Source organism: Zootoca vivipara, chromosome 1, assembly GCF_965207765.1.
Source record: "Zootoca vivipara chromosome 1, rZooViv2.hap1.1, whole genome shotgun sequence".
In the NCBI taxonomy this organism is placed as follows: domain Eukaryota; kingdom Metazoa; phylum Chordata; class Lepidosauria; order Squamata; family Lacertidae; genus Zootoca; species Zootoca vivipara.
The window spans coordinates 127,358,024-127,371,556 of NC_142582.1; the positions used below are offsets into that span (position 1 = coordinate 127,358,024).

General features: G+C 44.1%; 1 protein-coding gene across 6 annotated transcripts in view; it reads left to right on the plus strand.

Annotated features, from left to right (window-relative positions):
* The first annotated feature begins 3,808 nt into the window (after positions 1-3,808).
* Positions 3,809-13,533, plus strand: part of RTN1 (reticulon 1) — a 138,533-nt gene continuing 128,808 nt past the window's right edge. For all 6 annotated transcript variants that reach the window (XR_004691867.3, XR_015951075.1, XR_015951077.1 and 3 more), the window contains exon 1: positions 3,809-4,323. Coding sequence is in view for 2 of the 6 variants with exons in the window: in XM_035104128.3 (XP_034960019.3) it covers positions 4,140-4,323 (184 nt within the window). In the remaining 4 variants the exon portion in view is untranslated. The remainder of the gene's footprint in view (positions 4,324-13,533) is intronic.

Below are 13,533 nucleotides of genomic sequence, written 5' to 3' on the forward strand. Positions count from 1 at the left end.
ACAGAGGACGAGATGGTTGGACAGTGTTCTCGAAGCTACGAACATGAGTTTGACCAAACTGCGGGAGGCAGTGCAAGACAGGAGTGTCTGGCGTGCTCTGGTCCATGGGGTCACGAAGAGTCGGACACGACTAAACGACTAAACAACAACAACAAAAGCTGAGTCCTTGGTCACTCACTTTCTATGCAGCTTCTCAGGTACCAGTCTGAGCTTTGAGAAACACACAGAGCTGGGACAGAGTGCCACTCTCGCAACTTCCTCCTTCTCCTCTTCAAGGAAGCGAAAAAAATTAACCAACCTCAGCACCCCTTGACAAATGGTGCAAGCAAGCCTAGAGGTGGGCTCAGAGGCTTTGCATGTGCCAGGAGATGTTCTCAAGGTTCCCCTTGAGCCCACAAGTACCATGTTGGTGATGCAAGGATTGCAGTTATACCTATCCTGCTGTGCCTCTCAGGAATTTGGAGCAGCCTTGGTCTCCTCTGCCATCCAGACAACTTAGATGACTGCTTTAGAACAGGGCAATGTGACTTTGAAGCAGCTATTTGATGACCTACCTCACAGGAAGCAATAGAAACAGCCACCCCCATTCTCTTAGCATAACTTGAGAAGGAGCTAACATAGCACAATGCCAAACTCTTATTAAATAAATGATCTCCAGTCTGGGACATTCATCCCCTTGCAGTAGGATATGCAGTCTAATCCCAAACGACAGTATGTGAGATCAGGATGATTGGTATAAATGGCTTAATTATTTGTTGCCGTTTGTTTTGCCTGGCTGAGACGCCAAACCATATTGTACTGCCAGAATGTTGGTTTTGCTACCAGTTCTGTGAGTGGGAGAAGTATCCGGACAATCTCATATCTAGGTCCAATTCGCATCCTTTTTGTTTTTTGAAATGTGAATTCTACATAAAGGGAACAGTAGCCAAAATGACTAGACAAGTGTGCAATGGGCTTGGCAGCCAATGCAAAAATCCAGGCAACAATGTTGTTGTTTTTCTGGAGAACAACTCCCTCATCTGAACAAACAGGAATTGATTTTTTTTTTTAAAGGAAAATGTCATAAACTGCTGCCCAGATTGCTTTTCCACCAACCAACCCCTCCCCACTCCCTTCTGCTCTTTGCATCAAGAAGTCTCCCTCCATCTGCATTGCTTCAAAAGCAAATCACCACCATCATTTCATCTGCATGCTGTGTTCACATCGTTAAACCATGTTCAACATGCTCGGCAAAATGACACTATTTGCTCTAACTCTTTCAAAAATATAACAAAATGTAAATGAACAATAAATGAATGAAAACACCTCAGTAAATGTATAATAAACATTACAAGTCAAAACAATGTCTTATAATAAAAATACAAAGATATAATCTTAATAATAGCAAAAAAGAATGCCTCTTCAAAACTGGATCTTGATTCCCACAAAACTAAACGACACCCCACCCCATAACCTCTAGATATCCTGACCAGGAGGTCTTAATCTCAGGGGCATAGTGTGGGGGTGGGGTGGCCCCAGGTACACAATATTGAGGGGGGGTGTTGGTGCAAAAACTGAGTCCTGTTTATACAGAAAATAAAATCCCTGCACCCTTCCTACAATTTTGAAGGAAAAGGTCACCAATCCACTTTAAATTCTTTGACTGCAATGCTTCAGCAGCCAGCCATTTATTCACGGGGAGTATTGATTCCTTTATTGGAAAAGGAACCTGACACTATCTACTCAGAAGCAAGTCCCGCTGTATTCAATGGAGCTTACTCACAGGTAACTGGGTAAAGACTGAGCAGCCCTAAACATTTTTACTCAGAAGCAAGTCCTGCTGAGTTCAATATGATTTATTCTCTGGTATGTTCCTGATCATTCTCACAGTTTCCATTATATTCTTATGCTGATTATATCCTGCCTTTCCCCCCCTGACAGAGACTCAAGGAAGATTGCAGCTAAAATCTTATTTCATTCCATTTATCTGTGGAAGGTGTTGTACATGATCCCTTCCCTCACACATTTTTTTCCTTTACAACAATCCTGTGAGGTAGGTTTAGCAGAGAGGTTGCAATTGGCTCAATGTGTCCCTATTTTCATCTGAAAAATGCTGGAGGGTATGTTCCCTTGCTGCAAGAAGTGAAGTTACGGGGAACCAGGCAGAGGGCCTTCTCAGCAGTGGTGTCCTCCATTTAGAACATCCTCCCATCAGATGTCAAGGAGATTAAGAACTATACACAACTTTTAGAAGACATCTGAAGGCAGCCCTGCATTGGGAAGTTTTTAATGTTTGACGTTTTATTATGGTTTTATATTTTGCTGGAAGCCGCTCAGAGTGGCTGGGGAAACCCAGCCAAATTGGGGGGGGGTATAAATACAACAAACAAACAAACAAACAAACAAACAACAGCTTCCTTCAACAGAGAGAGCCACTTCCTTCTACAGCTCTTCCCCCAAGAAGCAGCAGTGAAAGTGACTTGATGCAGAACACCAGCATCAGAATAACACCATAGCACATTGGCAGAGCACATGCTTAGCATGCAGAATGTCCCAGATTCAATCTCGGACACCTCCAGGCAGGGCTGGGAAAGACCCTGTCTAAAATTTTGCACAGCTACAAAATCAGTATATTGAGCTAAGTGGAATAACGGTCAGCATAAGGCCACTTCTTTCAGTTTGGGGGCAGGAGTTCCTGCATACCTTTTAAACATTTCTTTAAAAGACTATTTGGAAAATATGCTCTGTCTGGTTTGACCATTATGAATGTTGGCATCTGTCTGTCTCTGGAGACAATGGAGGAGTGTGCCTTTGGGGGTGAAGTCAAACGGTTGGCAGTTGCAGCACCTGCTGTGGATGTAGAGACTGATGCGGGAGAGACATGTTTCGTTGCAGATGGGGCAGATGAATCCATTCACAACTAAGATGGAAATGAGTGCCAAACTTGTGCTATATTCCACTACAGTTCCGGAATTGGTTTTTACATCGCTTAAGTATAACACAAAAGGGACCCAGGTGGTGCTGTGGGCTAAACCACTGAGCCTAGGGCTTGCTGATCAGAAGGTCGGCGGTTCGAATCCCTGTGACGGGGTGAGCTCCCGTTGCTTGGTCCCAGCTCCTGCCAACCTAGCAGTTCGAAAGCACATCAAAATGCAAGTAGATAAATAGGAACTGCTATAGCGGGAAGGTAAACGGCGTTTCCATGTGCTGCTCTGGTTTGCCAGAAGCGGCTTTGTCATGCTGGCTACATGACCTGAAAGCTATACGCCGGCTCCCTCGGCCAATAATGCGAGATGAGCGCGCAACCCCAGAGTCGGTCACGACTGGACCTAATGGTCAGGGGTCCCTTTACCTTTAAGTATAACACAGAACTTAACAGCTGGGGGAAAGTCATGAAAATGCAGTAATCTGCCCTGGGCATGCCGCCTACAATGGAATAAATCCGCCTCTAACACGCTACTATTGCCTCAAGAGAGTGTTGTTGAACAACCAAGCAAACAAGCATAAGAACCACCCAAGAAGAGCCTGCTGGATCTGGCCAACTGCCCATCTAGCAATCCAGCACCCTGTTTTCCCAGATGCCCCACTGGGAAACCAGCAAGCAGGATTGGAGCGGGAAACCACCTCTCCCCAGCTGTGGTCCAACCGTGGAGGCAGAGCACACACATTCACCATAAACTGGGTGCCGCCTCCTGAGTGGAATGGAACTTGCCCAGTCCTCTTTTAAGGACACCCAAGTTGGTGGCCATCACTGCCCGGATCTGAAGGCACCCCCTTTTCCTTTGCGCGCGTGCGTGCGCCTTTTTCCCGGCCTCCTCCTTGCCTTCCTGTTCCTCCATTTTCCTCCTTTTAACTCGTCGCAGGTGATTGCTCAGGGAGTGGAAGCAGTTAAAGGGGCCAGGCAGGCAGGCAGGCAGGCAGCTCCCCCCCCCCTCCAGCCGCCCTGTGATATGCCAACCACAGGGTGACGCAAAGGCTGGCAGACTCCAGCTCCACAAGCCATTTGCACCTGCGTAAGAGGCGCAAGCGGAGCCTGAGCAGCAGCAGCAGCCGACCCGAGAGAGGCTCCCCGCGGACGCCGCCCTTTCTTCTCCCTCCTGCCGCCGCTGCCGCCTCCTTTCCTCGCCCATCCTCCGACCCACGGAGAGAGCCCAGCCGGGATGTCTTCGCCGCCGGGTCGCCCCAGCTCCTCCGGGGAGCACTGGGTTGGCGACGGCGCCGAGGACGAGAGCGCGGCTGCCGGAGCTCCGGCGAGGCGCGGCGATGGCGAAGGCGCAGGAGCAGCGGCGGCGCTCGGCTTCTCCAAGGAACCCCCGCCCGTTTCCATGGCGACTGCATCCACAGGTAAAGAGAAAAAGAAAAGGCGAGGTACTCGGAGATGCTCCACAAAGGGCCTTCGCCACGTTGCGGCGCGCCTCTCGCGGCAGCTCTGGCCTCCCGGAGGTGGTCATGGCCGGTTTTCGGGGGGGGGGGCGTGGTGAGAAATAAAGGCCCTGGAATGAAATGAAAGGGGCCGTTGGAGATGGAAAAGGGACCCGGCTTCCTTCCAAAGTTCCACAAGGCTTTTTGGGGTTCATCCTTATATGCGCTCTTTGGCCTGTACTGTGGAGTTTCCGTGCGTGGCTATGGGGAAGCATGTAATGGGTGGCATTTGTTTGCTCCCCCCACCCCGCAATCCTTCATACACACACCCTCCGACTGTATGTAAATCCTCTGGCGGGGCAGAAGTCATTGCCCAGACCTTTGGGTCAGCTTGCATCATAATCTGCCCTTTAGTCTCTTTCTAATAAATTCCAGTGTCCAGCCTTGATTAATTTGCCTGAGAGGCTCCTTGGAAGAGGGCATTTGGGACACTCTCCTCTCCATTGGGGTGGCACCACATCTGGTTTTAAATGCTCTTCAGTGCTCTTAATGTTTTCCAATGCTCTCAATTTTTTGAAACGTCTTTCCATTTCATTTTAGTTGTACTCTTTTTGCTACTTTGCTGGACCCCTTTCGGAGGAAGAGCAAGATAGCAAACTAATGAAATGAAGTAAACATTGGTTTGCTTTTACAGCACATGCAGCCTGTACTTTCAGTTTCAACAAGCTAATCCCCCACTCACTTTTTTTGGGTGGTGGTAGGTTGGAGATAGTAGTTATTTTCAGGACTCTCTGTGTGTGCCCACACTGCTTGTGGAATTGAAGAGGCTTCAGCTTCTGAGATAATAGTTTTGGGGGCGGGTGGAGTTTGGAAAGAAAGGATTTTTCCATCCTTTCATCTCCTGCGACTGAAGAGGTTGCCTGCTCTAGTTTTAATTCCCACCTGCCAAGGAACAGATCTGTGTCCCCGTTATGCAATCTTGCAGTATTAAACTTGTGTGGAACAAGTTGGGGAGTGGGAGTGGATGGGAAGAAAAGATGGGTCCCAGTTATGCAACAGGACACCCGTAGCTGTCTGTAGCAGGAGCCTCTGCATTGTTGCTGGGCTGGGCTCTCCTCCCTCTCTGATCTCCTGGGTTCTCTCCTGCACAAGCTGCTCTGAGCAGGATACTGTCCAGGGTTATTTGCAGCTTGCTGTGCTGTATGTGTGTGTGTGTGTGTGTGTGTGTGTGTGTGTGTGTCTGGTGCAGGCACAACACATTATTTTTGAACAGTTCCCACCACCACACACATTGACTTTGCTGTGTCTGTTCTTTTGTTGTGAAATAGAACCTACCGCAAATGCCTTTGTGTTGACACAGGTAAATGCTCAGCCTTTTGTGTAGGCTTTGAATCAAAATGCAAGCTGCCAAACCAACCTGCTTTTTTGTGTGCCATGGATTTAGAATTAATAAATGTTTTTGTTTTCAGACCTTTTCACTGGTAAAAAAAGTGGCTTTGCATGGAAAAAGAAAGGCAAATGTTGAGGAATACACGGTGCATGTGTGAGTGCAAAAGGGGAAGGATGGATTTCCCTGAAGGTTATAATTTCAAGAGGGAATACACCCCACCCCCCACTCCCAAGAAATCTGCTGCGTAGTCCCTTGTGGCAAGAAAGCTGAGCCAGTCTCAAGGGACAGACATTCTCAGGAACAAAGAAGAGTAGTTTTTCTAATGCAACCATTCATTTCTACTATGTTTTTTAAAAAAATCTATTGCCTGATTTAAAAATGAGTGCATTTATCCACCTCATTCAAACTTTCTAAATGGATTGCAGGAAATCAGCAGTTAAACAAGGCTGGGAAGGGGGCACTGGAAAGAGATTTCTTTTACTTTTCTTTTGGAATCCTCTCCAAAGGTCTCCCTCCCCCCCCCTTTTTTTGAAAGAAAGAAAAGCAACGCCTTTACTTTTATGCTGGCTAAATCTGGAAGCCTGAGAAGAAAGAGGCAGGGCTTGTGATTTTCTGATGCTTCCTTCATGCGGCTGGACCAGAGTTCAAAAGAGCTGACAAAAGCATAATGGTTTGATTGTTCATTGGAAAGGGATGTTATTTCCTAAATGCAGCAGTACCCAGTATCATTGCATCTGAAAAAAACAAACTCCATCTTTCCCATTTGCTTGAAAATTAAGTACCACTGAAACCGGCAAGGGCTACATTAGATTCAGGGTGTTGCCTTGTTCCACTCCCACCCCTCTCTTATTGATTCGGCAGTTCGAAGTATGCAGATGAGCACTCCTGTTGCTTCCTGTCGCTGGAGGAAGTACCTGTGTTTACCTTTCCTTTAGTCCATGAAATAAATGTGCAGCGTTTCACATGCAGCCGGTAGTATCATATTGTGAACTTTCAGTGCTTTGAAAACGGGCTGGGTCTACTGTTCATGAAGTGATTTTCTGCATCCCTTACTCACATGCGTGACTGGACCCCCAAGCAGTGTATGTGTACAGACACGATCCCAAGCATGTTTATTGGGAAGTAACCCCCGCAGACTTCAGTGATGCTTGCTTTCCAGTTCAAGTTGGCAGCCTCAGTAAAATAGATTATTTCACTGGGGGGTAGGGAGAGAGAGAGAGAATCGGCGGAGCTGACTGTCACAAGATCCTGCTTTGTGTAACATAGATAGAATGGACTGCGCTGCCTGTATATTTTGCATGCTTTCATTTTGACTGTTCTGCTGATATATTTAGCATTGGTATAAAGTGATGTGTACATGAAATGCTTAGCATCAAAGATCCAGCCCCCTGGCGCACCTGCATGGGGGTGCATCTGAAATTGGCACCCCCTGGGATGCTGGATCTCCTTCATGCCTGCGCTGTAGCATCTAAGAGCAGTCCCCGTGGGCACGCAATATCATCATTATTATACATGTGGTTCTGTGTGATTGTTTGCTGCTTACAGAGGTCAAGGAACTCTTGTTGTGAAAATCTCACCGTTGCTATTAGGCTGCATCCAGCTAAGTCATATTCAAAAGTAGACCCATTGAACTCAGCGTCATTTATCGATTTATGTAGGCTGCTAAGTGGTTTTCAAAGTATAAAAACTAGTGATACAAAATAGTAACACCCATTATCCACCTTGGTTGTTCCGTCAGCAGAGCATGCGACTCTTGATCTCGGGGTTGTGGGTTCAAGTCCCACTTTGGGCAAAAGATTCCTTTATTGCAGGAGGTTGAGCTAGATGACCCTTGTGCTCCTTTCAAACTCTGCAATTCTATGTTTTGTTAGGGCCTTGTGCTATAATAGATTTGTTAGTCTTTAAGGCACCACAAGAAGAAGAGTTTGGATTTGATATCCCGCTTTATCACTACCCTAAGGAGTCTCGAAGCGGCCTAACATTCTCCTTTCCCTTCCTCCTCCACAACAAACACTCTGCGAGGTGAGTGAGGCTGAGGGACTTCAAAGAAGTGTGACTAGCCCAAGGTCACCCAGCAGCTGCATGTGGAGGAGTGGAGACGCGAACCCGGTTCCCCAGATTACGAGTCTACTGCTCTTAACCACTACACCACACTGGCTCTCTTCCTTGTCATGAGGCAGACCATTTTAAGGCTGCAGTCCTGGGAGTGAGTCCCATTGAATTAAATGGGGCTTACTTCTGAGTAGATATGTATGGGATTCCATTTTATGGACTCTGGGGCTCTCCCTTCCTGGGGTTCTGTACCTTTTAAACCAGACAGCCTTTCAGATAGAGGATGCTGTCAAATATTCTGACAGCCCTCCCAGTGCATCCTTGCAGGAAGCCAGTGACTGATACTAAATTTGCATACATTTGCGTAAATCACCACATGCAATTCGGTATATGCACTGTTTCAATTTTGCCAGTGTGTGTATTTACTGAAATTCATTAGGAGTAAAATGGGTTTATATGAGGATGGGGAGCAGCAAGCCCTGCAGTGTTAGACTCGCCCTCCCCCCCACTGCACATTTATTCTACTCCTATCCTAAGCTCTGTGATGGGCACTGCATCGCAAACCAGAGGGAACATTTGATTTAATGCGTAGGCACTTAAATATTTCAGTCGAGAATCTGAGCTGCGAAAAGAGTTCACACCCGTTCCCTACGTATGGCCCGTTGCAAAAATGGTTAAGAGGGCATCTCATCCTAGCAGCCGTCAAATTTAAACAGATAGCAAAACACCACGGCTTCTGTCTGATGTGTGGCCCCTTTCTCAGAGAGTGGCAGTTCAGCTTGTCAAAAATTATTCTTAATAATAATATAATGAAAGGGTTTTCTGTTTGGCGGGAAGGCGATGAATAAGAAGTAGTCTGAGGCAGATTCAATAAATTCATGAGGATTATTCACGAGCAAGAGCGATGCTGGAGCGCGTTCTCTGTGTTCATGCCACCCAGCACACCATCTGGACCTGGATTCTGTTATTTATTTTTATACAGGGATGGTTAAAAACAATGTTGCCACAAATATTAATGCTGTTCCCTGGAATTCATTTCCTGGCGTAAATTCGTAAGGACTTCCAGTGTCTCTGGATTGACACATCCAAGGCTTTCCACAACCATCTTGGTTTCTGAACAGCAACAGAACTTTTGCAACTTTTATGACAGGCAGCAAAGGACACGTTCCTGGCCTCAAAACAACAACAACAACAATGTTCTTATTTATATGCCCCCCATCTGACTGGGTTGGTCCAGCCACTCTGGGCGGCTGCCAGCAAAATGTAAAAAACATAGTGAAACATCACACGTTAAAATTTTCCCCATACAGGTCTACCTTCAGATGTCTTCTAAAAGTCAGGTAGTTGTTTATTTCCTTGACATCTGATGGGAGGGCACCACTACCGAGAAGGCCCTCTGCCTGGTTTCCTGTAACTTCACTTATCGTAGTGAGGGAACGGCCAGAAGGCCCTTGGAGCTGGACCTCAGTGCCCGTCATTGTGAAATGATGATGATGATGATAATACACTTATTTACTGCCCTTTACCCAGCCCATGATATGAACAAGCCTTTCTTTTTTGAAAGTCATCTCTCTATTTTTTATAATATCTTTTATTATGTTTTCATTTTACAATATATAAATACATCCTCCTTTTCACTTTGTTTTTGCTCCTGTGAGCTAGTCGACTCCCCCCCCCCCCGGGGGGTCTCAGGGTTACTTTGATTTTTTATTTTCTCGTCGCGTTCCCCTTTCTTCCTGATTACGTTACACCATTTTCAATTACACATTTTAAAGAATATGTAAAAAGGTACGGTAGAGTTGTCATCATAACAAGTCTTCTTAAGTCAGTCCTGCTAGCGCTGTTAATTGTTTACAATTGCCCTTCAAATATTGTATAAATTTACCCCAGTCTTTCTGGAAAGCTTGATCACGCTGGTTTCGGATTTCCCCAGTCAGCTTCGCCAGCTCTGCATATTCCATCCTCTTTGTCTGCCGCTCTTCAATTGTTGGCAATTCCTGTTGCTTCCATTTCTGGGCTAATAAAGTCCTTGCTTCTGTAGTTGCATACCTAAATAATTTCTGGTCTCTCTTAGGCATGGGTAGGCAAACTAAGGCCTGGGAGCCGAATCTGGCCCAATTGCCTTCTCGATCCGGCCCACGGACGGTCCAGGAATCAGCGTGTTTTTACATGAGTAGAATGTGTGCTTTTATTTAAAATGCATCTCTGGGTTATTTTGTGGGGCATAGGAATTTGTTCATTATACCCCCCCCCCCAGAATATAGTCTGGCCCCCCACAGGGTCTGAGGGACAGTGGACCGGCCCCCTGCTGAAAACGTTTGCTGACCCCTGCTCTTAGTGATCAATATGAACAAGCCTTTCAACCAGTGCGCATGTCCCCCATTGCTCCTTCCTTGGGGGGCAGGAACAGCACATGGACCCACCCCCAGCTCCCAAAACAATGTGCATAGTATTTTACGCTATTCTTTTTAGTGTAGTGTTTTATATTATACACTTAGAGATTTTGATTATTGAGCGGTATATTAAGTCCTGTTAAATAAATAAATAGTTCCGGAAGCCGGTCTAGTTAACAATTTTAGCTGTTTGATGTTGTACGTTGTTTTAAGTGCTCTGGTTTTAATTGTTCTTTTGCATTTTATCTTAAGCCTCTCTTTCAGAGACTTCCCACCCATAAGGCGACTTACAGACATAATAAATAATATTACTAAAATAATAATTTTGACCCCTGTCGTAGGCAATCCCACGAGTCCCGCTCCTGGCTGTAGAAATACAACAATGCTTTAAACGGCAAACTTGACCGGAAAGCTCAGCAACCAAGAAGACAAAAACTTTAATAAGTTATTTTAAAAAACCATTTTTTATCTAGGAGACCACTGTTGGCAGATGAAACCATTAGCAGACTTCTAATAACACTTGTAAAGTAACAAATACCATGGACAATATGGAGAGAAATATAATATGGATTATGAAAAAATACAGGTGAAACTCGGAAAATTAGAATATCGTCGAAAAGTGCATTTATTTCAGTAACGCAACTTATAATTTTTTATTTTTCCTTTAATTTTTACAAATGCTTTCTTTTGGAAATTCCACAGTAATAAAACAAATAGTTACAATAATAATAAAAACCACATCGCTATTACATTTCATTAATCCCATTCCATTTATAATTGACCCGCCTAATGACAAATAATTACAATAACAACAACGAAAGGCTTGGCATATCTTGCTTTGCATGTCATGCATCTATCTATCTATCTATTGGTTTCCCCTTTTAAGTTGCGCTACTGAAATAAATGCACTTTTCGACGACATTCAAATTTTCCGAGTTTCACCTGTATGCAGTTGAAAAGGTTGACAATAGGAGCCATGGAGGGGAGGGTGGGAAGTCTCAAGATTCATAGAAATCTCTAAATGGGGAGATGTACTTTACCTTGTTATAATTCTACACTTGTGAAATCAAATGAAAATTATTCCCAAAAGAAATAAAATGCTTAATTGAACAACTAACCATTTCTTACCTGTTGCAACATCCAAAACTTGAAACATCTGCCTCCCTCAGCTTTATGAGAAGGTTTTGCTGTGCTCAACCGTGCAACCCAGGGCATTGTTTACTCAGAAGTAAGCACTTCCAACTTGGCATGCATAGACATTAGAAAGCCCAGGGCTGTCACCTTAGTGATGCTCTCTGGGCCTGCAAACTGCTGCAGACAATCTCCATGGGGACTTAAGCTATAGCTCGTGTTCCTTCCCCACCCCCACCCCCACCCCGGCCCATGTAGGAAGGCTTAATTTATCATTTTACAACAATACCGTTATTATCCACAGCCCCTCCGGAGATTCCTTAATCCTGGCTCAATAGCAAGCTGCTGTGTCAGCGGCAACTGTGTAAAATTCAGTATGGCAAAGGAAGGCGCCATAGAACATTGGCAGAAATTTCCAGGTTCAGTCCCCGTCATCGCCAGGCAGGGCTGGAAAATCCTCTGGCCCGAAGCCCTAAAGACCCTCTCCCAGTTGGTGTTGGCAGTAGGGAACTAGATAATTATTCATTAAAATGGTATATTCCCCCCTTTCTCCGTAGAGCTCAGGACAGTTCAAAGCATTTAATTATTTTTAAAAATACATTTATTTACCATGTTTTCCACCAAGAAGCTCAAGGTGGTGTTGTGCATGGTTTTCCTCCCCCCCAGTTTATCCTCACAACAACCCTGCGAGGTAGGTTGGGCTCACATAAACCACAGGTTTTTATAGCTCACATAAACCACAGTTTACTGATTTCAGGTGTAATGGCAAACCACAGTTTCTATGAAAGGAGAATATAACATTAAAGCAGTCAGTGCAAAGAGAGAGGGGACACCACAGTGTTCATTCATGTTTACGCAAAAACAAACCATCCCCACAGTGTTTCATTGATGATGGGCAGATCTATCAAGATACTAACCACCCACGTATATTATAATTGGATGGGAAAGCATTCTGCGTACTTAACAGTGGTGCATTTCTGCAGGTGCAGCTTGACATACCGGTATGTCAGGGCAAAAGGAGGGAAGAAGATGCACCTTTTCAGATTCTGTGCAAATATTAAAAGGTCCAAGTAACCCATCCTCCTTTGCTTCCGATTCCTCTACTCAGGAGGTCTGCCTCCCAAACTTGATGGCTACGGCTGCAGGCTGAGGATGCAATTATTCCTGTGTGTGCTTTGCAGGGTGGATAAAAATCAATGATTTTTTTAAAAAAATAAAAAAAATCGGATTTTTTTATTTAAATCGGATTTTTTTGATTTAAATCGATTTTTTGATTTAAATCCGATTTTTTTAAAAATAAAATGCTTTTTGAGGGAAATATATTACCATCCAAAGGTTGTTCCATCATGAAATAAAGATTAGTTTTTTAATTATGTAGAATAAGGTTGTATATGTTTAATTTTTTGGGTAAATAAATTCCATTAATCCATTCACAATGTCATGCTCTTCCAGAGGTTTTTGTAAGATTATTGGGCAGTTTCTCTGCCTACAAGATATTATCACAGATGCTTGGTTTACTTTTGCAGTTCTCAAAACTGAATTTGACTCAACAGAGATCACATGCCTCTTCTTCACAGCAAAAATGTTATAACACGAACAGAGTTGAGAAAAAGACCTTAATCCTATTGTTCTACAAACCTATGAATACAGAAACAATCCCTTCAGTGCTAAGTTTCAAGAAGTTCAGTGAATAGAATAGAAACAATATTTTTCTGATTGTTTGGAGTGGACAGTATTTAAGTTTTTCATGTGTAGGCTGGGCCGACAGTCTAAGTTTCTTAAAATATATATATTTTGTTTTTGTTTAGCCAAATTAGTTAACAAACATGGATGTTTGTTTAAGCAAATAACATATGCTGTAATGTTATTGTTTCAGTTGAATAAATCTATTGAAATTGTTATTACCGTATTAAGGTAATGATTATTTTTCTCCTTCCTAAGTACAACAGTAAAGTTGTCCAAATATGAACGATTAACCTATTAAACTGGGGATAAAAAACTAATATGAAAAGTTGTTATTCTAAAAATCTTCATCTACTTGCATATTAAAGTTATACCAGCAAGAATTAGTCTTTATGTAGAAAACTATGATTTAAATCAAGCCTTACTGACTAGTGATTTAAATCGTGATTTAAATCAGTTTGATTTAAATCAAATCCACCCTGGTGCTTTGACCCCCACAGTGTCTCTTTCCTCCCACCCTGCACAGAGGCACTGCAAAGATTA